Below are 23,755 nucleotides of genomic sequence, written 5' to 3' on the forward strand. Positions count from 1 at the left end.
AATAAAATAAAAAATAAAAAAACATGAGGGTGATTGTGTAAGAGAGTGTTAGTGGTAAATACAAACTGCCAGTAAATGTGCTTTGTTTAAAATGGAAAGAAGAGCACGAATCCGAGCAACACCAAGCCCCCAAAGTGCTAAGGAAAGGGGCCCTGCACAACGGAGGTGTGAGCTCGTGTTCCTGCGCTGCGTGCTGGGCAAAGAGGGTGCCAGCATGTCCTGCTAGCACCATCGGCTGCCCCTGCCCTACGCGCTGCGGAGACTGGACGGTTACCAAAAGCAGGCTTGGCACAGCAGGACATGTAAATTCAGGCTGATCCCTTCTTAGGCTCCATACGGAGACTCCAGAGGGTTTCGGTAAACATCCTTGGTAATCTTTGGACACCGCAGCAATGTCAAGAAGTATTACATTCATAAATCAGACCTTACATCAGCTCTGCTGGCAGAAAGAACATTCGCCCAGTTCTCAAGGCGCACAGAGCCTCAGACAGCATCATCATTTCTCAGGATTTATGGTAGACACTGAGTTAAGCTGCATCTTTGGTCTTATGTTAAATCACCTCCTTGCCAAGGCTAAAAATTGCTCCATGGTGTAATCACAAACCGAGGCAGAAGAGTGAAATAACAAATTTCATTCCCATATAATAATAACAAGTTACGTTTCCATAGCACCTCTCTGCCTCTCAGATCCAAAAGGACATTACCAACTTAACTCACTGAAACCCACTGTGTGCACAGGGATTATGTCATGCACCACTGAAACACAGCCGCTGCTATTTCTTGCTGCAATCCAGCACTGAAGCAGAGCCTCAGATGGAAAGAAGAACCACCAGTGCCTTGGGAAAGGGATGCCACGGAGCAAGCCCTGAAACCTCTGTCATCCTGCTGACGTGCCCCTGATCCATCGCCTGCTGTCCGCACACCTGCCGGGGAGTGCTGCTTTCTGCTCACAGGACCAAGCACAGCTCCCTGGGACGATGAGAAATGCCAGAGCTGCCCTGCAGCAGCAGTCAGCAGGGCAGCATCTCTGTGCCATCCCGACAGAGGCTGTGCACCCCGACGGACGGACGGACAGACTGCCAGGTGCCTTGCGCCTGCCCGGAGAGCAGAGCAGCTCCAGCAGAATGGGAAACTGCAGCCCAGGCACCTGTGGTCAGAAAAGGTCCTGGGTCATGTACTAAAAGACAAAAACATCCCGTTACATGTCCAAGCCACGTTGGGATTGTTGCCCAGCCATGCCTACTCAAAGAACAAGAACCCACACCAAGTGCACCCCTCTTCCCCTGCAAACAGCAGCTCAGACTTGCTGGAAGCTGTGCTTTAATCTGTGGTGGGTTCAGGAAGACAGAGACCCCAAGGGTCTTCCAGATAAATAGCCTTTCTTATCCTTTGGAAGCCTGTCAAAGAGCTACTGTTTCCCTCAAAATAAAATAAAATTAGAAGCACGTAGGGACCGTGAGTATCGCAGCGACTGAAGAGGGGTTCATGCAGGCAGAAGGACCGAGGAGCGTGTGAGGCAGAGCCTCCCAGCCCCGCACACGTCTGATCTCGAGGCAGACTGAGCTGCAGACTGCTTTGCTCCATTTTTCCTTTCCAACATTTTCCACACCCTCCTGCCAAGAAACCTCAGAGAGCTGCCTGCCATGTCTGGCAAATGCTTCCTCCTGCACAGCCCTCCCCGTCAGCACGCGCACACACACACTGCACCAGGGCTGGCTGCTGAGCACCACTCCGAGGGGCAGCAGGATGCTCACAGAGCTCTGTCCTCACCCCGCACCAGGGCTGGGGCTCCTCTCACATCCTCAGGAAGGAGAGACTCAGGGAGAGCCAGGGGTGACCCCGAAGCATTTTGGGTCCTCCACAGGCAGGCCGGCTCCCCAGCTCCCACAGGGTTTGGAAGCCGTCTAAGTCAGAAGGCTCATGCCAAGGTTTACAGCAGATGAAGAGGACGGCAGCGCGCTGGAAACGAGATAACCGTTACTTGCACGTGCTTAGGGCTTTGTTATAAGTGCAAAAAGGGGGTTGTGTCTGTGACACTGTTCCCTTGTATCACACAAAGACAGGTCTCTTGATCTCAGATGCCCGAACTCTTCCCAAGGAGAAGGGATGGGGGAACAGAATTTGCTGACCTTTACTAGCGTGACCCAAACCATTCCTTATGGTCAGGCCAACATACTGCTCAGCCTGATGACCAGCAGAGTGGCAAGGCCATCCCTCTCCCACCCCAGCCATCCTCCTGCAGTATTTTAAACTCGTTCCATTCCAGCTGACCTCAAGGGGTTCTCCAGTGAACCCTCTATCAACGGCAGTGCCAAAGAGGAACCACCTTAAAGTTAAAACAGGGCCAACGAGGGCACCCAAAGATGACAAATCCCACAGCTGGCAGGCTCCAGGTTTACGGGTGTTCTTCTGTCCAAGCATTTAGCATTGATTTCATATATTTTTTATTATTACATTCAGAATTGTCAAACCTTATGACATTTTCATGAAGCTACCTGGAGTCCCCATCTCCCACCTTCAGCACAATTTGAGCAAATGAAAATTTGTATCTGAGGTGTCTTGATTTTTTTCTTTTATTTCCTGCTGTCTGAAACAGGAGGAGCAATAAAATCAAATCCTTGGAAACAAATGACAATTGTTTAACAGAGTCAAAAAAAAATCCCAGCACCTCCCTAGGCTGCTTGTGCCACAGCTACTACAGCACAGCTGCTCACACTGGTAGAACAGGCTCCAAGTCCGGACTTCCTCACTTTTATGGGTTTAAATTGGATCCCACTAGGTGTTTAAGGCCATTGTTGAACTGCTAACGCATTCTGCAGCATGACTAACACCAAACGGGTTATTTTTCGTTCTTATTTGGCTTATTTTGGCTCCATCTGCCTGTCACAGCAGACAAGAGAAGAGAACAGAGCAGCACAGTACCAGGTGAGTGACAAACACTGCTCTGGATGTGTGTAGAGCACAATAGGAGTTCACCAGCTACTCTGTTACTGAAAAGGTGTAGGGACAAGTGGCTACATTCCCTGATTCAGTGAGCAAAAGGGATGTGCAAATACCGCTTTCTCTCAGATAAAGACCAACTGCAACTGATGTTGCAGATTAAGACAGAGTGGCAGAAGGAAAAAGATGAAGAACCACAGGGCACCGCCACACATGTTAAAGGAGCAAGGTGACTACCCAGAAGGCTGGCTCCATCCCTCAGCAAGCAACTGCAGAGCCTCTGCTGACTTAATTGGGCTCTTCTACATTTGCACCAATGGTCCTGAGAGCAATGCTTTGCCCTGTGCTTCCAGGAGGTTGAGAAACCTCTTTTTTTTTTTTTTCCTCAGAAAAGCTACTGTCAGACTCTCATCTATGGCACCCACTTAACTAGCCAGAGTCTGGCAGCAGGACAGGCAAGCCCAGAAAGCAAGAGGCAGGCTGTGTGTTATCAAGCACCCTGTGGAACCAACGTTTCCCCTTACCAGGAAGGATCTTTCACAACTGGATGTCTCTGAACTATGGATTTGGGTGATTTCAGAATTCTCCCTCTGTGACCTCTTCCCTTCCTTGCCAGACTGTGGCTTCACCATAAAGGAGGAGGCAAACCGGGTCGGGAACATCGCTAATGGCATGGGAACAAGTGGGAGAGACTTCCCAAGAAATGCAACCACAGAGCTGGTTCCAGGAGCCCCTCCCTGCACAACAGCAGCTCCCAAAGGACCCTGGAAGCAGCTGGCACGCTCATCCTACCTGGAATCTGAGCAGGATGCTCAAGCACTCCAACATCCACAGTCATGAGCAGGATGCTCAAGCACTCCAACCTCCATGGTCAGAGAGCTGTCAACCCAGCAGCCACAGGCAAGCTTTTGGACAAGCATACATCTGTACTCTTAGACAAATCTTCCTTAGTTCAACATATCACCAAGTGTGCTTCAAAATGCTCCCTCTGCTCTCCCATTAACTGTCTAATAAGATTCCATGTGGGGAGTCCTGGTAACTTACAATGAGCAATTACTGCTTGTAGTTTCAAATTGGAAGCAATCAGCTACACGAGCAATCAGTCCACGTCTATTATGTGCACACACCCCAGGGGCTGGCACAAGCCACTGCACTTGGCATCCAAGGTCTCACAAGCTCTACTGGCACAGGAGAAGTCCGAATCTGTTCTCCTACCTATGTACTTCTTGGTGTGAGTTTACGGTATTCAGCTCAACAACACCGTGATTTTCTTGCTAGGAGCCGGATCAGAATCAGGCTTCAAATGATATTTTTTCACAGGAGTCCTGAGAAGGCGTGAAAAAATATTGATATCTCTGTTTCACATGCGGACATGGTGAAACTGGCAGAATGGGAAGAACAGAAGAGACCTCTGAAATCAGTGAGTTGGAGTAACCTGGCCTTCCCATTTAACACTTCACAGTATTTGAATTTGGTATTACACACAAAATACAGCCTGAATCATCAGGTCCCCTGATTACAGTCACACATTGTGGGTCCACTCAGCATTCCTGAAGAAGGCAACAGGAGCTGAATCAGGGCTGGGAAGAAGGAAGACAGACCCAGATTCCTGGATCAAAGGCTAGCTCTGTCTAACACAGTAATCAGTTCAGCCTTGGGTTACCTACAGATTAAATATTTACTCCTAAACAGCAGAAATATCATATAATCCATCTGATCACAGGACTAATCCTCTAAAAATGACCCTCAAGATGTTGGCTGCCTCTTTAGCAACCACAAAGACTCTATCAGCCTCACTTGATATCCTAACCAACTTCCATATCACGTCCCATGGTACATGGCTCTAGATGACCGTTTCCCAACCCACTTCAACACAAAAAGGGGACTTGGAATATGCATTGAGCTGTGCCATTAGAGAGGGGATGGTTTCCTTAAACCTGCCTCCTGAAACTGTGGCATTAAACGATAATCTCTATTTTTTTTCCTTCCCTTTTATTTTGCTGATTTTTTAAAATACATTTCCTTTCTAAGAGATACAGATGTCTCTGACATAGGACTTGAGGCTCAAGGCAACATTTGGCCTTTTTTGGTTTATTTTTAATCTCGAGATTTATGAGAGGTGGCTGACTCATGTTTTGGCTGGCAAAGCCAGACTCTTCTGAGTAACTGCATCCTAGCTAGTTTACTAAGATAAGCTTTCCCACTTGTGTTTGAGGTGTTGGTGATGCCATTGACTACTGCAAGAAAAATACAGATCTTTGCCTTGGGTCTCAGGTAGGTGAAAGGCCAGACGTTTCCTTCTTCAATCCCAATTTCTGGCACGTGCATCCAAAGAGAAAGGTACAGATATATCGAGTTTCCCAGCACCGCTCAGCTCTATCAGCTCATTCAAGCATCTCCTCCCACAGGAGAGCTCCACCCTCAGCAAAAAGCAAGAAATCCTACACACACCAGGGCTACTGTGACTTGTTAAGTATGGTTTTGCTTCGCATACCCCAATTTCCTTTCCAGCAACGCACCAAAAAATTACTGAGGAAAGGGTTTGTAGCTAAGGAATTCAGTGAATGATTAACTCCATCCTGCCGATTAACCATTGCTCTCCATTCCCTCATGCCTTGCAGAAACCCCGCTTCCGGGTAGCGAAGCCATGCCAAAATCTGATATCCCGTTGGTTTTGCCTGTAGAGTAGTCAGGTGATGTAGACGGTGCTGGCTTTGAGCTAAAGTGCAGTAATGATTAATCCAGAACCCCGGCACAAACTCATGGTGAACTGTTGTTCCTCCCGTCTGTCACACCAAACTTCTCCAAACGAATCCTGCTTCCTGGAGGTCAGCACAGAGGAACAGTCCCCACATAGTCCTGCAGAGGCAGGGCCTCCACGCACACCAGGAACAGGGTCTGGAACAAGGACAGCTCTTTGCGAGGCAGCAAAAGAACACGGCGACTAGGTGTTGCTCTCCCCACTCCGAACCGAACCACATCTAAGCCATGCTGCGCTGCATTCGGGACTAGGACAAGACTGATTACAGCTCTCCCAGTCTGCAGATGCTCCAGAGCAGCGGCACCTAGATGTAATCCTGCACTTGCCCTGCGAGATCTTCGTGGCAGATCAGCCCCATGTGCACTCGCAAGCCCACGTTTATCTCACTCAGCTGCACCTCAGAAGCTCAGGAGGGCTCAGGGCCTGGCTCTGACACACGCTGCCTGTAGGACCTCAAACAAGTCCCTCACTCCCTGTGCGCATAAAGCTTTTACAGCCTTAACCACCTCTAAAGCAGGAAGATTTCCTTTTTATTTTGCCTTGTCTATTTCTATCACGAGATCCTGAGGATAAAGTCTGTTATTCAGCATGCCTGTGTATGGTACCCAGCACTACAAGGTCCCAGTCCTGTCCATGGCTCACAGCTGTACACATACAAATAACAATTTCCAGAGCTTTGGGTCTTTTCTGCAAGCCCACACATACCATGCAAGGTATCATGCAGCACAGATACAACTGAATCTCTGCATTTTAAATTGAGCTTTACGTACGAATAGATGCCAGCACTGTTGATATGTCAGGAACTTACTCCACCAGCTTCTTCCTCATCATCCAAAGGCTGGTAGTAGGTCATAGGCCTGAAAGCCCTGTTCTGCTGTCAGGACAGAAAGTCTTTGGGCCCAACACTAAAAGTCCTGAAGTTCCCACTATAAGACTCGCTGTAAAATTTTACAGGCATCTGCTGAAAGCCACTTACTTCCACAGTCTGTCACCAAAGTCCCTGGCATAAAGTGTGACATGTGAGTAAACGGCTATTGTACACCCATTGCTAGGGCTGGGTTTCATCAATTAGTGGTGCTGAGTCCCTGTGCAGTCTCAGCCTGTGCACCAGAATAGATGTCTGCTGAGACTGCTCAACACCAGGACCTCCACAGCGCACTCAGGTCATAGCTAAAGCTGTATATTGAGAGCTGAAATATGTGGACTCCCAGTATCCCAAGACTCAGAAACCTGTCCTTGCAGTATGAGGGTTGGAATATTTCATGGCATGCACATGCTGGCAGCCAAGCAGGGTTTAAGAGCAGCCCTTGCTCAGCACAGCGTGGTGCCCCCTGGAAGGATGGGCAGGACTGACACACTGCTCGGCAGAAGCCAGGACCTGATGCTGCCAAGGCCAAGGCTCTCACCCGCCTGTGGCCTGTGCAGAAACCAGACTCACAAAACACGAGTCACCCACGCTCTTCAGTTCTGTAGATTAATTCAGTAACATCAATCTGACGGGACCGTTCTCACGGCCACACCACACACACGGCTCTGTGCTGATGCTCTGCCACTCACGGCAAGCTCGTGTGCTCCTCAGCAGGCTGTCAGCGCCGCCTGCGCTGCCGCCAGACTGCCCGTGAGACGGGAAGAATTAGGACCCCGAGAACTTAAAAGAAACAAGTGCAGTAGTTGAGCTGCTGCCAGGAGATCTGGGACCTATCCCTGCCACAGGCCTGTATCTCATCTGAACAGTAAGCTCAAGGCTCCTGCTGGGGGCTTTTATTCCTCTAGATTCAATGAAAAAAAAAAAATGCTGCTGAAATGTGTTTCACATTGTAAAAGACAACCCCCCTCTCTCTGGAAGGCCACACTCCAGGCTGCAGTGGCAGCAGCGCGGCCGAAACATGGCTGTTAGTGCCCTCCAGTCAGTTTGATTAGGCAGAGGATCAAGGCGTCCTCGCACTCCCAGTAGGAATACTGAAGCGCACCCCTAAGGAGGTGGAAAGGGGCAGTCTCCTCTCCCTGTAATCAGCCATCATTAAACAAACAACCAACAGCAGGGATCCCACAGTACGCGCCACAGCCAAGAGCTACTGATTGCCGGATCCCAGACCCACACGGTGGCGGCAGGCCCAGCTCTGCAGCCCGAGGCTGGCAGCCGACTCGGCCCCATGGGATTCCCAGCCCCAAAAACACGGCTCGCAGCACCCCTTCCCTGTGGCCAAGCCCTGCCTCATGGTGAGGTGTGCACAGCCTGGGGACCTGCATGCCCAGCAGCTGCCAGCTGCTCGTGGAGCCGACAGAGACCACAGCGGCACAAAGCAGGAAAGGAGGCGGACACGTGGAGGTCTGCCCCAGCCCAGACAGACCTCACATCCCCAGAGGCCCGCCTGTGAGACCACATCGCTGCCAGCCACCTGCAGTGCCACGACGGGCCCAGCAGTGTCTGCGAGAGGCTGAGTGCCCCAGACCTGCTGCCTGAAGGCACCCAGGAGGGCTGCCCGGGGCCGAGGAGCAGGGCTGGACCATTAACTCCACATAGACCTGCCCGCAGTGGCACAGGGGGATAGCACAACAGAGCCAGAGCTGCCTCACGGCTGCGTAAGATGGCCGCTGGCGCAACAAAATGGCACCCGGCCGAGGTAAAATGGTGACAGGCCTAGGCAGTGTGCTCTGGAGCAGCACCGCAGGCCGAGCCCAGGCCTTGCTCCCCACAGAGGGCAGCGAGGATCACAAACGTGGCCAAAAGCCTGCCGGGTGGACACAGGCCGTCCTGTCCCAGCAGCATGGCTCTGGCCTTGTGCAGTCACATCTGCAACTGCAGCCTGGGGCTGCACGGCTCCTCTCCTCCGGCTGCTCCTGGTGAGGAAATCAGCCCTGTCCCCATGTCCTTCCCACGAGTAGCCTGCAGCCACATTCTTCTTGGGAGCTGGCACCCTGGAGCCAGCACAGACTTCGTATTTGGGGCTGGGATGTCTGTTTGGGAAACTAACGGCGCTGCCTTGAAGCTAAAATAAAACTGGGCAGCAAACCAGACTCTTCTCTTTTCAGATGCGTTCAAAAGGAAAATGATGGCTATAGCAGCACAGCAAGATCCAGCTGGCTCCAATACCTGCCGCACCGTACGCGCCAGCAGAGCTGGTGTGCTTCGTTTGGGGGATGATGGCAGGGCGGGGCTGAGGCAGGAGGGCAGGAGCAAGGTCACAAAAAAAACATCAAAATGAGCAAAAGCCTGTGTTTTGCTGCCCTGCCCTGTACCTTGCTCGGACTGCAGAATCAGCATCCCGAGAGTTGGTACAGGACATTGTTTCACTGCCTTCTCACAAGGATGGCAGAGCACCAAGCAGTAGGAATTAGAAATCCAGGGCATCTATCCAGCAGCCACACATTTAAGCCTTCCACAAGCACTTAATTCCCATAAATAACCACTACAATACTCCCATGAGGCAAGGACGCATCAGCCCCATTGCTCAGACAGGGGAGACTGAGTGCAGCCGAGTCAATGACAGCCCAGCCCACGCAACCAAGGGTCAGAATTGAAAACAAAAGCAAGAAGTCCTGCTTTCCCCTGTGTTCCAGCTGTTAGACAACACTGCCCCCAGTAGCTTGGCTCTCTTCCGAAACTAAGGTATGCACTTCAATTCCCTGGTTGTGGAGGGGAGAAGGACAGAAGGAGAAACAAATCATGGCCTTAAGCGTGCTGTACACAGCCTCCAGGGCTGCTGCAGAACTTAGCAATTTCAGGAATTGTCTGACAAGCCAATGCACAAAACACTGGCTCCACTTTCATTTCCCCTCTCCTTAGGAGAGGGGAGGAGTTGTCAGTGGGCACAAGGACAAAAAGGCCTCCATGTTGTTGATCACACCAACCACCAGCAAGAGGAGAGGATTTGGGGTAGGGCTGCAGGCCCTCAAAAGATCCAGGGCAGTCCGATGACTTGTGAAATGTCTTTCCCAAGTAGCTAGAGAGTTTTGTGTCCTGTGGGAGTGGGGGTGTTGGAGATTATTTTTCAAATGTAGTTTCCTCTCCCGATTCTCTCCAAAGTTACGGGATCATGCTACAGACTTGGAGTTGTCAATCCAAAGGAAGCCAGAATGTAGCAGTGTGCCTTGCTGGCTTGTTTTACAGATCTGATAGCTAGCTGTAACTAACCTTTTAAATGCTGCAAATTCTAAATCATGTTGGAGGGCGATCCTCCAACCCGGCTGGCTGCATAACATGGGTCACTGCACTCAGCGCAAAAAAAAATCCAATACAACTTAAATTGTTGGTTGTATCAGATGCAATCTGCGAGTGTGATCAGAAACTAAACTGCCCAAGGACAGTGACATTACTACCCTTACAGTTTATTCTCTTGCAAGCATTGGAAAGGCAGAAAGCTTTTCAAGAAATTACTTACTGCTGGATGCAATGACTGAAAGCAGGGGCAGCTGCAAGGGCCAAGGGCCTCAGAGTTCAGGCTCTGACTGTCATGCTACTGAAGTTGTTTTGTCTTGTATGAAGTAAAAAAATCAAGAACTAATGATGCTGTTGGCACTCCCTGTAAAAAATGGGGTGTGTCTTCTTTCTAAATTAAAACTTGGGAATTGTATTCTGTCGGTCTAGCAGAGCCTCAAGTACCACCCAAGCTTTGTTTCCATGGTCCTGTCCTAATATGTTCTGTGCCCTACAACAGCTTTATTGCACAAAGCGGCAGCATTTTTTTTTCATTTTCTTAAGGAAAGCCTTTGCTTACTGCTGGTGTGAACCAAATGCACTGCTTATATTAGCTACAGCAAATTTTCTTAATGCAACTGAAAGACTAACAAAGTCTGTTGGCCCTTTCTAGCTTTTGTCTTAGTACCTTTGTTTTCTCTTCACTCACTTTTTTAAAGACTTCTGATACAAATTTTGTACTGATCTACGCAATCAAGGGTTGCAAATCTAGACAAAGTTCAGGACATAAAGCCAATGACTTCATGTTTTCCCTCTGTTGGAGTAAAATAATGTTCCCACACTCTGATAGAAACCTTTGATCTGCACAGATTTAATTCATTACTTATGAATCTCTGCCAATGTCACTGCTCATTTCAGTGGCTCTCTACTTGCAGTCACCTCCTGTGTATGGGAGGACATAGGGACCTTCCCCCATGCCCCCCCCCTTTTTTTTTTTTTAAATATTGTGGTGAAACAGCTGAGAAGGGATCCTGACTAATAGATTCACAAACTTGTTGCTTATGTAACAGTTCTCTTCTAGAAAATCACCAAGGTAGCAATAATGAGCTGTCCTCTAAAACTGCTTTGCAGAGGGCTGGTCAGGAGCCAAGATATTTTTCCAATGGAAGCTCTACTCCCAGGGAATCACCCTGCTTGAACAATCCGCAGTCCTTGGTCAAGACCTGTCTCTTCACTACGTCTGCACAGTGCCTAACCTATGAGATCCCCGAAGTGGTCCAGCGATACAAAATAATAAAGGTGCCAGTTGATTGCTCTTTCCTTATCCAAACTTCCCTTTTTGAAACTCACTCTTTCCAGAAGGCTTTCCAACTCTTCCCATCTGGGGTGAAACACAACTCTGCTGAGGGCCAGCTCCACGCCGCAGGAAGCACACTATGCTCACTGCGCTGCCGCAGGCGGAGCGAGGACCCTTGCACGACGCCTTCCCAACGCTCCTGTGCAAGGATCTGTCTGTGGATGACGAGACACTGTCCCCAAATCCCTGTCCTCCTCCTTCCGATGAAGAAAGCCAGCTTACACAGAGGTGTCTGAGGGAGTGAAGAGCACAGCTATGTGCAGCGGATGTGGCTGCAACACTTGTCTTGGAGACTCTCTACTCTGCATCTCGTTGAGATTTCTGGCTGTTCCCATAGCTCTAAGCCCCGGGAGAGGAAATGCGGCACATATGCTCTGTGCTGGGAGCATGCATTGCAGGATGGGGCCCACAATTATCATTTTATCACCCCATGGACAACCTGGCACTGGCTGAAGAGCCCGGCTCCTATGGTTCTCCCTGCTCTCAAACAGCTCCACAGCCTCTGCACGTGAAAGCCATTAAGCAACAGCACAGAAGCAACCCATGAGGCAAAATCCACCAACATTAATTCCCTTTCTGACAGCGTTCCGGTCCCTGCTGCCAGCAGGACAGAGGGTGCTGGCACTGGGCCCCACGCATGGCACGGGGCGCTGGCCCTCCAATGCATACGGTGCTGGGCCCGCGTGCCAGCACGGGGGTCCTCCCGTCAGAAATGTGGCATCTGGGAGCATCAGCAGCGGAGACAGGAATCGAAACATCTGTTTTATCCAGGCCACGCTTGGAAAGGCTAAACTGTATTCAGCCCTTAAAACGTAACCAGCCCAGCTGTGAGGCAAGCTGATGAACACACAAGTACAAAAATAGCCACTTCTGGAGTGCTCTTTCAAACAACATGAGTTTGCCCTAAAATAAATACATTAAAAAGAACAATGTTTTTTTCGGCTCTTAGAGGGACCCGTGTGCTCACATGGCTGCGGCACAACACAAGGATCCCTCTGGCTCGGCCCCGCGTTCCTCGCACGCCCCTGCCGCCTGACAGCTCGCAGCCCCGGACCTGCCTGCAGCGCAGCACGAGCACACGCAGCAGGAGCACACGCAGCTCCAGCACAAGGTCCTGGTGGGACCAGGCACAGATGCTCCTACCAACCTGACCTAAACCAAAATCCGCACGCTTTGGGCCGGACTCACTCCACCCCCTTCCCGAGGCGTGGCTTTGAGAGAGAAACTAACAGCTTTGGCCAAGGCAACTGCTCGGCCGGGCTCTCGGCTCTGCTTTCCCAGGCTTAGCTGTTCCCCGGGTCCCTCCCTCAGGAGGACTCAACCCACACCCTAGATCCTCTTTTTAGAGAGCCACTCCCACCTCTCCGACATGGAGCATTTGCTGCAGCAGAACCTATTTAACCCATTCCCAGCACAATCAGTGCCCCTTGACCAGGCAGGGAGAGATGTTTACAGAATCCCATCCAAGCCCCCACGCAAGGGAAAGGAAGCAAGGGCTCCACCGCCCGTCTCAAAGCTGCAGAGAAAAATGCTCTTTTGCTTCTGGGGTCTGCAGAAATCTGTCTCCCTGCTAGAGGAACCCAGAGCAGCGTGGATGCTGCGGGAGCCAGGGCTGAGGTACTGCCAGCAGATGTTGCAACGAACGGTGAGGAGGCGACTGCGGGGGTCTGCAAGCACCATCAGTGGCGTCTGCCCGGGGAAGCGGGCACACGTTCCACCCGAGGCTACAAACACCACCCTGGAAATCTCCGTTTCAAACTAGCGATTAGACCTCATGACTTCACCACAGACGTGCAAAATAGCATTACACCGAGCCAAATGTGGTTGGGTTTTTTTGATACAAGGATTTGTCTGCATAGGAGGGCAGAATGCAGGTTACCCAGCTAGCTAGAAGAAATAAGGGCACGGTATGGTGCCCAGGCGCACTTCCAAATGAATAGGAAAGGACTGGCTGGATCCTGGCTTGGAGCCACAATTCGTGTCACTACAGATTGCCCCGTAGGCACATCAAAATCCAGAGCTGCTGCAGGCCATCTGCTGTCGGTCGGCACAACCTTCTGATTGCGCTGGAGCAAAGACCAACAGCCAGCACCCCCGGCACCGCGCTGCTGGGGCAGCCCACAGCTCCGGGGGGTGCAGCCCATGGCTCCAGGGCTGGAGGAAGAGCGGGACCCAGCGTTAACACTCGTGCACCCCGACTGAAAAACGCCCTGGGTGGGAGATGACCCACTACGAACTGAACATCGTTTCCCTTCCATCGAGCACTGCTACCAAACCGGCCTATCACACTATCTCACCACAGGTTTCCAATTAAATTAAAAATGACACTGCATCGAAGACAACAACGCACACCATATCTGAAGCTTCCTCTCTGACCTCAGTTTATTAAAGTTTTTACTAGGCTTGATGCCGGGAAGCCAAAGAGATGTGCTTGTTCCTAACCTGAGGGGAACTATTTTTACCATCAGACAGGCAGGGAACAGCTGACTCCAGAACATTGTGCTTAGTTTGTTCTGATTATCTCTGTTTAAATTCAGTGGTAGCACATCATTAAATTGATGCAATCTTTTGGGAGAAAGGGAGCAGTTGGAAAAGTGAGGACAAAATCTGTTTACTTGTCATGATTCCTATAATTTACCACAAATGCTACGGATGGTCAACTTGCATGTTGTTGAAACTCTTCCTGACAATAGTTATCCTTTAAAAAAATGGGAATGGTGGTAGTAGTGTTTTTTGTTCTCTGTGCTCTTTGCAAAGCAAAAACTAATGTTATGTTTCAATTTGACATTTTTAGTTTTGGCAAACAGAGATGCCAACATGGATTCAATGTCTAAGCAAACAACAGCCCTTTGATATGAAAAACAAGCTAATTGTTCAGTGCAAATGTGGGTTAAGAACTAAGGACCGGGGAGGTCTGATGCGAAGCCTTCACCCTCCTGTTGGACGGGCGGTGAGGCGCGGCAGGGCGTGTAGGTGGCAGAAGCTGCGAGGGGAGCGCGGCCGGCAGCTCTGCAGCCCAGATGTCGCTCGCCAGGCCTTCAGCCCGATCTCAGCAAGACCCGGGTGAGAAGGGTGGGCAAAAAAACCCTTCCGAACAGCGACTGTGCCTTGGGCACTGCCCACCAGCAGAGCCGCCAAGTGCACACCGTAGAAGGGACAGAAATGTTCTTTTTGAGCCTGACAGCGACTGCCCAAACCCTGCTGTTGGCTATGGGGGAACTATTTCACAAGTGCCATGTCCCCCACATAAGAGTGAGAACCTCCGTACAGCTCCCAGCTGGGAGAAACATCTGGGGACGTGTGGGGTAAATAAATGCAAGACACGAAATCAAGCTGAACTGCAATGATCAATCAAAAGACAACAAAGCTTGAAGAAATGAGAAAAGGATGACGCAGAGACGTAGTGTGGAAACCACAGCGTGGAAACTGCGGCATGATGAGATAAAACAAGGGATTCCGTTAAATGGCAAGCAGGGAGCAAAGCATCAACAAACCAGATGAGTCTGTTCCACCCCACCTTCCGATCAAGTGATTTTCTGCTTACCCCCTCTGTACACGAGTGTAACAAAGCAGCTGGGTGAAACCTGAGAGAGACCTGGAGGGGGTTTGCCAGCAGGAGGAAAAAGGCAGGACTGGGCCCACACTTTCACTCCAATGGGGAAAAAGCCACAGATAGACTGAGACACCACCAGTAAACTTTAAATTCGCAGGAAATAGGAGGGAAAATATCAATGTAAAAACAGTATCAGGTTAAAAAAAAAAAAAAAAACAGATGTCAAAGGAACCCCAAAACATGAGGTGAGCACTGCCACAATCCTTGCTACTAATACCAGAAGTTATCACACCCCTGTAATCTCTCCATGGTGAATAGGGGAAGGAATTACTCACTGCTCCAAAAGCTCCCCTGGATTCTCCAAGGCAGGGCCCTCCAGCCGCTGAGATCCCAGGGCAAAGAAGTGAGACACTTCGATGCTGCTCCTGGCTATTTTATTACATTTGCCAAGGAGCAGGGACACCTGCAACCACCACCCCTCCGGTGGATGCCTTTTCTTCTACTACATTTTTAAATACCAGCAAAAAAAAAAAAGAGGCCAAGGTTTCCAGGTAAACTTCTCAGTCATGGGATCAGCATTCAAACTTCCCCGAAACCGAAGGAAGCAGCATAATAAATAACCCGAACCTCATGCTCGTGCCATTGCTGTGATGGCATCACGGTGACACTTCACTAACACCAGAAACCATTATGCTCCGATAGAATAACGCAGAATTGCCTCCTTGTTTGGTGCTTTAATTGCATTTACAATTTGCTTACGCGATTGGTTCCTTCCACAGGCTGAATGAATCTTGTTTGCAAAATATTTATCTAGCACCTCATTTGGGCCTTTTTCCCCCTCCAAAATTCCTTACAGAAGAGAAACACAGCCTTCTTTTCACTAGGGATACGGCTTCTTATGAGAATGACATTCCAAGTTATTTACGTTTTTTCTAGAAACAGAAGTTAATCTATTTTGCCTTTGTAGACTGGACGGCATTGTACAGACACTCCACAGCTTGTGGTTTTACTTGAACTGGAATTTAGTTTTAATTGGATTTTTTTTTTCCAATAGCTTTTGAAGACACCTTGAGTTTTGAAAAAGCTTTTACTACATCATGTAACAATACCAAAATCTACTGACCATTGCCAACTTTTGCAATTTAAAGACTTATTACAGACTGTAGGTTCTTGAATCGTGAAATCTGTTTATTTTTAGAAGGTTTGCTTAGGTGAAGTCACCAGCTGGGCAGCATAACCCCAGGACTCATTGCCAAATCTACAAAAAACAAACAAACAAAAAAACCCACAGACTGGATTTTGGATGAAAGTTATGACCCCCAAACCTGCAAAGCTTATGCAGGCGCGTGGCGATAGCAGAGTCACTCTGATATTTTCACCTTCTCTTTCTTGCCCATCCACAAATAGTGCTCCACATTAATGAGGGAGGAAAAATAAGGGAGTTTCAGCTCTACAGTCTTACAAATTGAGATTCTAATCTCCGCTTCAAAACTACCACGATACTAAAGATATGCCAGAAACGGTCAGTATTTGCAGGGGAAAGTCAGAAAATCTTTGTGAGGTTTATTTTCAGCTGAAGAATGAAAGAGGCGATACCGTCTCGTCAAACAGCCAGGTCTGAAAGTAAACGTGAACAAAACCCAGTAGCCCTGAAAGCAACACACGTGCAAAGAGATCAGAGCAGAACATTTCTCACATGGAGAACCTCAGAAGTGCAAATGCTGCCACTTGAAGCGTGTTGCTCGTGAAGCACAGTTTTTACGTTGCGCACTGCAGACACTTTGGAAAAAATAGGCTGTGCTCCTGCCTCCAGCCAGACTCTGCACTGCACTTCGAGAACCCGGCTGCAGCAGCGGGCTGGGGCCGACATCCCCGTTCGGTCTGCCCGGACACTGCTCCCAGCTACGGCTGCAAGCAGCAGAGCTTATTTCCTTAGTGATACCTCCATGTAGCATTTCTTCTGTACTCATAGTAACAGCGCTGCCAAAGTTGGCATTTTGTTATTCAGAGTTGCTAGGTCCACGATGCCAGATACAAGAGGAATTCATTTCCTAGGCCTTACTTGCACAGTGTGGTACGGTGTCACGTTTGCTTAGTGCAACTGCTGGCACACGCCTGCCGCAGAATCAGGGAGCTTCGGTGACGGTAATTTTCTGAACTCTGCCTTCTTAAAGGCTGTTTTCATTTCAGAGTAATTAAGAAGCAATATTTTGTTGAGATATAACTTTTTTCCTCTAATGAAAGAACAGGCAGCAAATTATTAAAAGCATTATTTACCTAATTTGATGGTGTTCAGTAAAAGAAACATGAAATACGTAGATAAAACCGGTTACATAACCTCACTCGGTCATGAGCCAGAGTCCCTCTCACCCCAACCAAAATTCATCTGTAAATCTTTCATGGTTATAACAACAACGTAAGCACACCTGCCTTCTTTCTCATTGTCAGGAGATCAATCAGGAAAGTAAACTTCTCCCCGGAGGACACCTGTGTGCCACAGCAGACCACTTCAGCACACCTTCACCAGTCACTAGAAGATTACCAGCACACATTTTTTCACCTGAGCCACAACTACACACACCAGACGATCAGCTGGCTGACAAGGGACCTTACTGTCCACTACAGGCTGACGACCATTCCTCAGTGGAGCAAAGCTCTTCCCCTTAACACACTGCTCTCAACAGCGCAGTAAAGAATTATTTCCCCATTAAAAATGGAAGAAAACATCGGTAATGCCACCCTGCAGTTTCAGTCGATTTGCTTTAGTGGATTCCCTCTTCCCGCACTCTGGACACTTTGTTTTGTTGACCTGCCCAAGCTTTATGTCTATCTTCAATTTGTCGTCGCATAACAGGATCCAATCCAAAATGGTCTGGAAGCTTTTATAACTCAATGCCTCTGAACAACAGTAACATAAACAGTCTCAAACACTTACTACCAAAATTAATAATCCTAGAAACGCACTCTAATAGCCCCAAATCCTTAAGCAGCCAAAGGAGCGACCTATCACAGGCAGTCTTCAGAAGGCTGCTCGACAAGCGACCAGCAAAGCCCTGGCACGTTCCACCTCTGCTGCAACGGTATGTTCAGTCTTCGGAGCAGTAGATCCACAAGTCTAACCAACAACAGATAACGCAACCTCAGAAAGCCCTAGATAAAAATCAGCCTCTCCCAGTTAGGGACTTTCTGCACAAAGCAATGGTTTTCTTTGGAAAAGTCAAAACATGTCACGTAAGTAAACACTTGGAAAACACCTTATCTGTTAGACATACAGGTTGTGTGTTTTCCTGAAGTTAATCAAGATGCATCTTGCCGATTTAATGTTTTCTGTGGTATTTATGACTTTTGCAATATTTGTTCATCTATATTGACACTACAAAGTGGAAACTTAGAAGAGAAAAGCAGACCTTTAACTTATTGAAATACCAGTAGAAATTAGTTCAAGGGAGATTCTTCTATCATGCCGGACCCCACGTCATCTTTCCTACATGAATCACTCAAAGCTTTTGTGTCCTCAAGAAGAGGAAAGTTACTCCATATATAGAACAAATTATGATTTTAAAAAGAAAAGAAAAGAAAAGAAAAGAAAAGAAAAGAAAAGAAAAGAAAAGAAAAGAAAAGAAAAGAAAAGAAAAGAAAAGAAAAGAAAAGAAAAGAAACAACCCCCACAACTTCTCCCCTTGCTGTTTTTCACATCACACAGTAACTTGAAGGGACTGAGCATACGGACCACTCTAACACCCCTCCAAGACACACACCTTTCGGGCTGATGTTCCCAAAACAACGAAGTCAGTACCCGGACGCAAGCACAACGGTCACCCCATTCTAGCACTTTTGTCATAGAATTTTGATTTGAACTTCTGAATCGAGTCTTTTTCGCTTGCTGTGAACAGAACAGCCTTTAAGCCGCATCCAGCTGCTCATTTCTTGCCACGGCTCTCCCCTGCCATTCCCCTCTGGCTCGCGGCCCCCAGCACCCCAGACACCCCCGGCTGCCCTGGATATGCCCACGGGGAGCTCTGCTCTGCACAATCCCGGGGGGGTCTCCGGGGGGTCTCACTTGCCCCGCGGGCCACCAGCGCTTGGGGAGCGGCGAGCGGCAGCACCAGGTCGGGGCCGGCCCCTGGCAGCGAGCCTCCAGGTGCGTGCCGGGGCGCCCAGCGGCCGTCACCGCCCGGACACCAGCACCGCGCCGGGCACCTCGCTCCCGCTCCGGCTCCCGGAGCCGAGCAGCGCCGCAGCCGGGCCCGCGGGGTTCACGCACCGAAGCCCTTTTCCCTTCTGCAGCCGCCTAACGCCGCAGCCCCCCCCCCGGCTAACTTCCCCGGGTGTCCCGGCGCCGTGCCCCGCAGCACAGCCCGAGCAGCCCCGCTCCCGGCCCCGCCGCCCCGCGGTACTCACAGGGCCGTGGCGGCCGGAGGGGCTCCGGGGGGGCGCTGCAGCCCCCGGGCCGAGCAGTTGGCGATGCAGGCGGCGCCGGGCCGGCCGCCGGCGCAGGTACAGTCGGCGGCGCAGGGCTGGCAGGCGGGGGCCGGGGGGGTCCTGCTGGCCGCCAGCCCCCCGCACAGCAGGGAGCAGAGCAGGCACCAGCCCGAGAGGGGCAGCCGCGCCGCGGGGACGCCATGTTTGCGCTGTGATCCAGTGTCTCCATTTCCAAAAGGCATCTCTCCCTACGGGCATGGCATGGCCCCGCACCGCCGCTCCCCCGGCCCGGCCCGGCCCGGGCCCGGCCTCGCTCCGCTCCGCTCCGCGCTGCCCCGCTCCCGCTCCCGGTCCTGGTCCCGCTCCGCCCGGCTCAGCGCCAGCCCGGCATGGCGGCCTCCCCGCAGGGCTGCGCTGCTCCCGCCGCGGTGCCCGGCCCGGCCCCGCTGGGCTCCCGCTCCGCCGCTGCTGACAGCCCCGGCCCGGCGCCGCCCGGCTCGGCTCGGCTCGGCTCGGCTCGGCTGGGCTGTGCGCTCCGCCCGGGCCGCGGCCCGCCGCCTCCCGCTCCGCCTCCCGCCCGGCGGAAACCCGGCGCCGCTCCAGCCCCGCCGCCCGCCCGGGCCGCCCCCCCCCCCGCCCCCGCCGCGCCCGGCCCCGGCGCCGCCGAGAGCTGCGGGGAGCCGGGGGGAAGCTGGGGGTGTCGGGGATACGGGGGGAGCTGCGGGGGCTGGGGGTGTCGGGGGTACGGGGGAGCTGCGGGGGCTGGGGGCACGGGGGGAGCTGGGGGTGCTGCCGCCACTGCCTCCCCGCAGGGCTCCCGGCCTCCCGCCCCGGGCACGGAGCCCCCGGCCCCTGCTGGGCGATGGGGTTCGGGAGGCAGCCGGGGATGTGCTGCTGGCCGGGCCCTTCGGCCCCCCCGGCCCCTCCCGGGCAGCTGTGCCTCCTCCCGAGGGCAACGTGAGGCTCGCCTGCACCCGGCCGTGCCCGGTGCTGAGTACACCACAACTTGGTGGCTTTGGATCCTGGCCGGGCCACAGGGTGCGTGTTCCACACCTAGGGCACGGCAGGTATTTGGGGTGCGCTGGAGAGAGGCGAGGGCAGGCGCTGCTCGGTGCTGCTTTCTAATGCTGGCCGTAACGGGGTCATCGGGCTCCCAGCGCCGCTTGTGTGTGTGTGCGTACAAAGCGTGGCCCCAGCCATCAGGCGAGGGGAGGATGGATGAGGGGAGATGCTCAGATAAAACGTGGAAGAAATGGAAGAAATTATTGCTTTTGAACTGCTCGTCATCTTCAGTGCCACATCGCTTTGGAAACCAGAGCCATCAGCTCCTGCCCAGCAGGGATTGCTCAGAGCGTGCTGTAGGCTGTGCGAGAGGTCAGAGCATGGCACCAGGCTGCTGAGAAAGGCAGAGGAGCCTGGGGGGAAGCAGTGGGCAGGGGCCTGCCCCCACAGGACAAGTGGCTGGGGCAGGGAAATCTGAGAGGCTGGGACTGAAAGGCGGAGGGACAAATCCTGTACATCCCCCAGAGCCAGGTGCTGCTGAGCTCAGTGGGCTCTGACGTCTGAAGTGCCAGCCAAAGACAGTTTCTCGTTAGGAGACTTGCAGATCTAGACAAGACTTTCAGCAGGGTTTTTGCTAAATAAAAACAAGAGCATTATACCTATAAACTTTTTTTTTTAAATGCAACTACATTAATTCTTGCAGCCCTTTGTACCTTTTAAACTATTTATACATAACATTTAAGTTCAGCCCAGGAAATCACAGCTCAGCCCTGCTGTCAAGCATGCAAGTGTGCCCACAGGAGCCCCAGGGACCGCCCGCGTGCACAGCTGAAGCCGCAGCTGAAGCCAAGTCTGTTCAATCACAGCTGCAGCAGCAATTGCCATCCAAGAAATCCTGCTCTCAGTGAGAGGGGCTGGATGGATCACAGGCAGTCACTCACCTGGAGAGGGGTCGCACCCCTCCACCAGCCAGCTGCCCAGGCACAGGGCAAAAGGCCCTTTGTGCTTGTCCAAAGCCACCTGCAAAGCCCAGCGAGGCTGGCCTCCGCTCACAGCCTCCTGCCACCCGTGGGGGCTCCCCACTTGCTCGGGGGCTCTGTCACCACCCTGTTCGCTCTCCAGCGGCGAGCGTGCTGGGGGGCTGCCATCCTGACACTACAGCACGCATTGTGTTGATGGGGTCCTGTCAACTCTGGGGCTCAGGAAATCTGCCTGGCAGCTTTCAGGGGAGCAACCACAACAGAAAGGGGTGGGAAAGAGGCGCTGGCTGTCCTGAGCATCTGAACGGCGTGAGCAACAGGGAGCCAGAACAATTGTTCGGGGTGGTACCAGGCAAATGATGTGAGCCTGAGCCTGCTACCACTGCTGTTCGTTGTCTTCTCTAGGGACTGACCTGTGAGCCCTGGCATACATCCGCTGAGGGCTGTGAAGCCTTGTGCCTGCAGAGCTGCTCACTGCCCCTCTGCTCTACCTGTGTGTATGGTCTGGACCCAACAAAGCCCATCAGTGCCTGCTTGGCTGGAGGTGCGTGTGTCATCCCATTGAAACCAGAGGAGTGACAGCAGACTATTAGCTGGGGTTCTGCATTTCCTCGTCCAAATGCTGTACAAGCCTTAAATAAGAAGCCTGACAGTGTCCGATTTCACTCCTTGGCATGGTGCTTAATGTATGTGAGAATTTACTTTCTGAAAACATTTTGTGCCTTTTGGACTTGAAATCTACTGTAAAGACACATCGTCTTTTGCATGATGTATTGTGCCCAAAATAGCTCAGCGGTTACTACTTCCTCATGTGACTACCATGTATTTATTTCCGCTCCCTCAGTTGTAAATTGCTTTCTGTTTTTCTTCCCTAATCTCCTGCACTGATGTCCATATTTCTTAAGATAACAGCGAGGAGAAAATGTCAGCAGATTAGATCACTAATGTAATCCAGTGGATGTAATGAGGTTAAGGGCTCTCCCCCAAATGCTGGGGCTGCCAAGCTGTAATGAGGGCAGCAAACAAGGAAATAATTGAGTGAGTGGGAAAAGAGGCAGCAAATCTTGATCAAGTTGCAAGACAATAATTTGTTCACATTGAACCATAATTTTTGATCTTGGAGGAAGGTCTCATCGCTGAGCTGGGATGGATTTTAAAACGCAGACTGCGGAAAATGATGGAAGTGGAAAATGTACTCAGGGGCTGGAAGGCTGTTGCTCACTGTGAGGCGGGGAATGGCTTCTTGTGGTCCCTCCTCCTGGCAGGCGAATGGAGAGTTTCTCAATACTGTTTACTTGAAGTAGAATTAAAACCCAACTCAGAGGGTGTTAATTCTCCCTGTCCCACCAGCAATGCAGGCTGAACGCACCCAGCACAGCAGCAGATACGCTGTGGTCAGCAGAACGTGACAGGGCTGTGGCCAGCTGGGATTGTCCCCGCCGCCTCCAGCCAGAGCCCAAAGCTCCCCAGATGTCTGCGGTGGCACCGACGGCCCCGAGACCCCGCCAGCAGCACACACACACGCCATACCTTGGCTGTGGCCTGAAGAAGGCAGGAAAATAGCCTCCTCCTAAACTTCTGCCCCCCTTGTCACAGCATTTGGGCCCTTTGGAGGGCAGCTGTACTAACGTAGGGCCACATTGCTCATTTGCTATTATTTCCCTGCTTGCACAGCTTGCCCTCTGTAGATGTCCAGGGGGAAAAGAGCTTCCCACTTGCCTTTACCTGGGACATGAGTACCTCCAAGGAGGTGAGGATCTCCATTTCTCCAGGGGGAGGCAGCTGCTTCCGTCCCTGCAAATTGTTGCTTTGTGGCTGCGTTCCACGCACGTTTGCACAAGTGCTACGGCCCATCCTGCAAGGGGCAACCTGCAGTGACCCCCCAGAAGAGCCATCTCCTCCCCCCAGTCTGGCTCCTGCTTTGCCTGCCAGCACAAGCACTCCCCAGCTGCTATCCTTGGCCAGATGACTGCAGCCAACCTCCTCATGCTCCATTGCCTTTCATCCAGACACAATACTTTTGCTTGCCTAGAAGGCCTGGGGGAGAGAACAGCTGAGCTATTATCCTATGTTATATCCCACTTGCCACCACTGATCTACATTCAGTCTTCTTTTGCAGGGCTCTGTAGCTGACTTCACATCATGAGGTGTACCTGCTGGTCCTGCACGTTGTTGTGGTGATGTTGAGACCTGCAGCTGCAGACGGACTTCCCCTGGCACCAGCTGCTCCACCTGGCACCTTTCGGACAGGGCTGAAAATTAAAAGCGGGGAAACCACCACCTCCACAGTGTCAGTTCAGTAAATACTAGCCCAGGTGCCTCCCGCGTGGCTCAGCCAGGAGCAGCATGGCTCAGTCCTACTAAGGGCTATGGGATACACCCATATCCCCATAGGCGAGCCAAGAGGGGGGCTGTGGACCCCCCCGGAGCATCCTCTGGGCCGGAGCTCTGCGCCGCGGCTGCCGCTCGGTTTGTGAACGCGTAGCGCCCTCTAGTACCGCCGGGCTGCCCCTCTCGCAGCCTTGCCTTTATCCTCGCTTCTCAAAAAAAAAAAAAAAAAAAAAAAAAAGTGGAAAAATCCGCAAGGCCCCAGCAGCAGGTG

The 23,755-nt window shown here is 51.5% G+C and overlaps 1 protein-coding gene and 1 long non-coding RNA gene across 3 annotated transcripts in view; one reads left to right on the top strand and one right to left on the bottom strand.

The window, feature by feature from the left end:
- The window catches only part of PKD1 (polycystin 1, transient receptor potential channel interacting), an 87,849-nt gene extending 68,225 nt beyond the window's left edge, over nucleotides 1-19,624 (bottom strand). The window contains exon 1 of the mRNA XM_040574781.1: nucleotides 19,151-19,624. Coding sequence (XP_040430715.1) covers nucleotides 19,151-19,413 — 263 coding nt within the window. The 5' untranslated portion in view covers nucleotides 19,414-19,624. The remainder of the gene's footprint in view (nucleotides 1-19,150) is intronic.
- Nucleotides 19,625-19,924: 300 nt separating this feature from the next.
- LOC121078664 lies at nucleotides 19,925-21,959 on the top strand. Of its 2 annotated transcripts, none has more exons than XR_005824687.1 (2): nucleotides 19,925-20,238; nucleotides 21,559-21,959. It is a non-coding gene; the product is annotated as an uncharacterized LOC121078664 (long non-coding RNA). The 2 variants fall into 2 exon arrangements; XR_005824686.1 differs by having other exon boundaries at nucleotides 19,925-20,209.
- The last annotated feature ends 1,796 nt before the right edge of the window (nucleotides 21,960-23,755 follow it).

This window comes from Cygnus olor, chromosome 15 (genome assembly GCF_009769625.2).
Source record: "Cygnus olor isolate bCygOlo1 chromosome 15, bCygOlo1.pri.v2, whole genome shotgun sequence".
Classification (NCBI taxonomy): Eukaryota; Metazoa; Chordata; class Aves; order Anseriformes; family Anatidae; genus Cygnus; species Cygnus olor.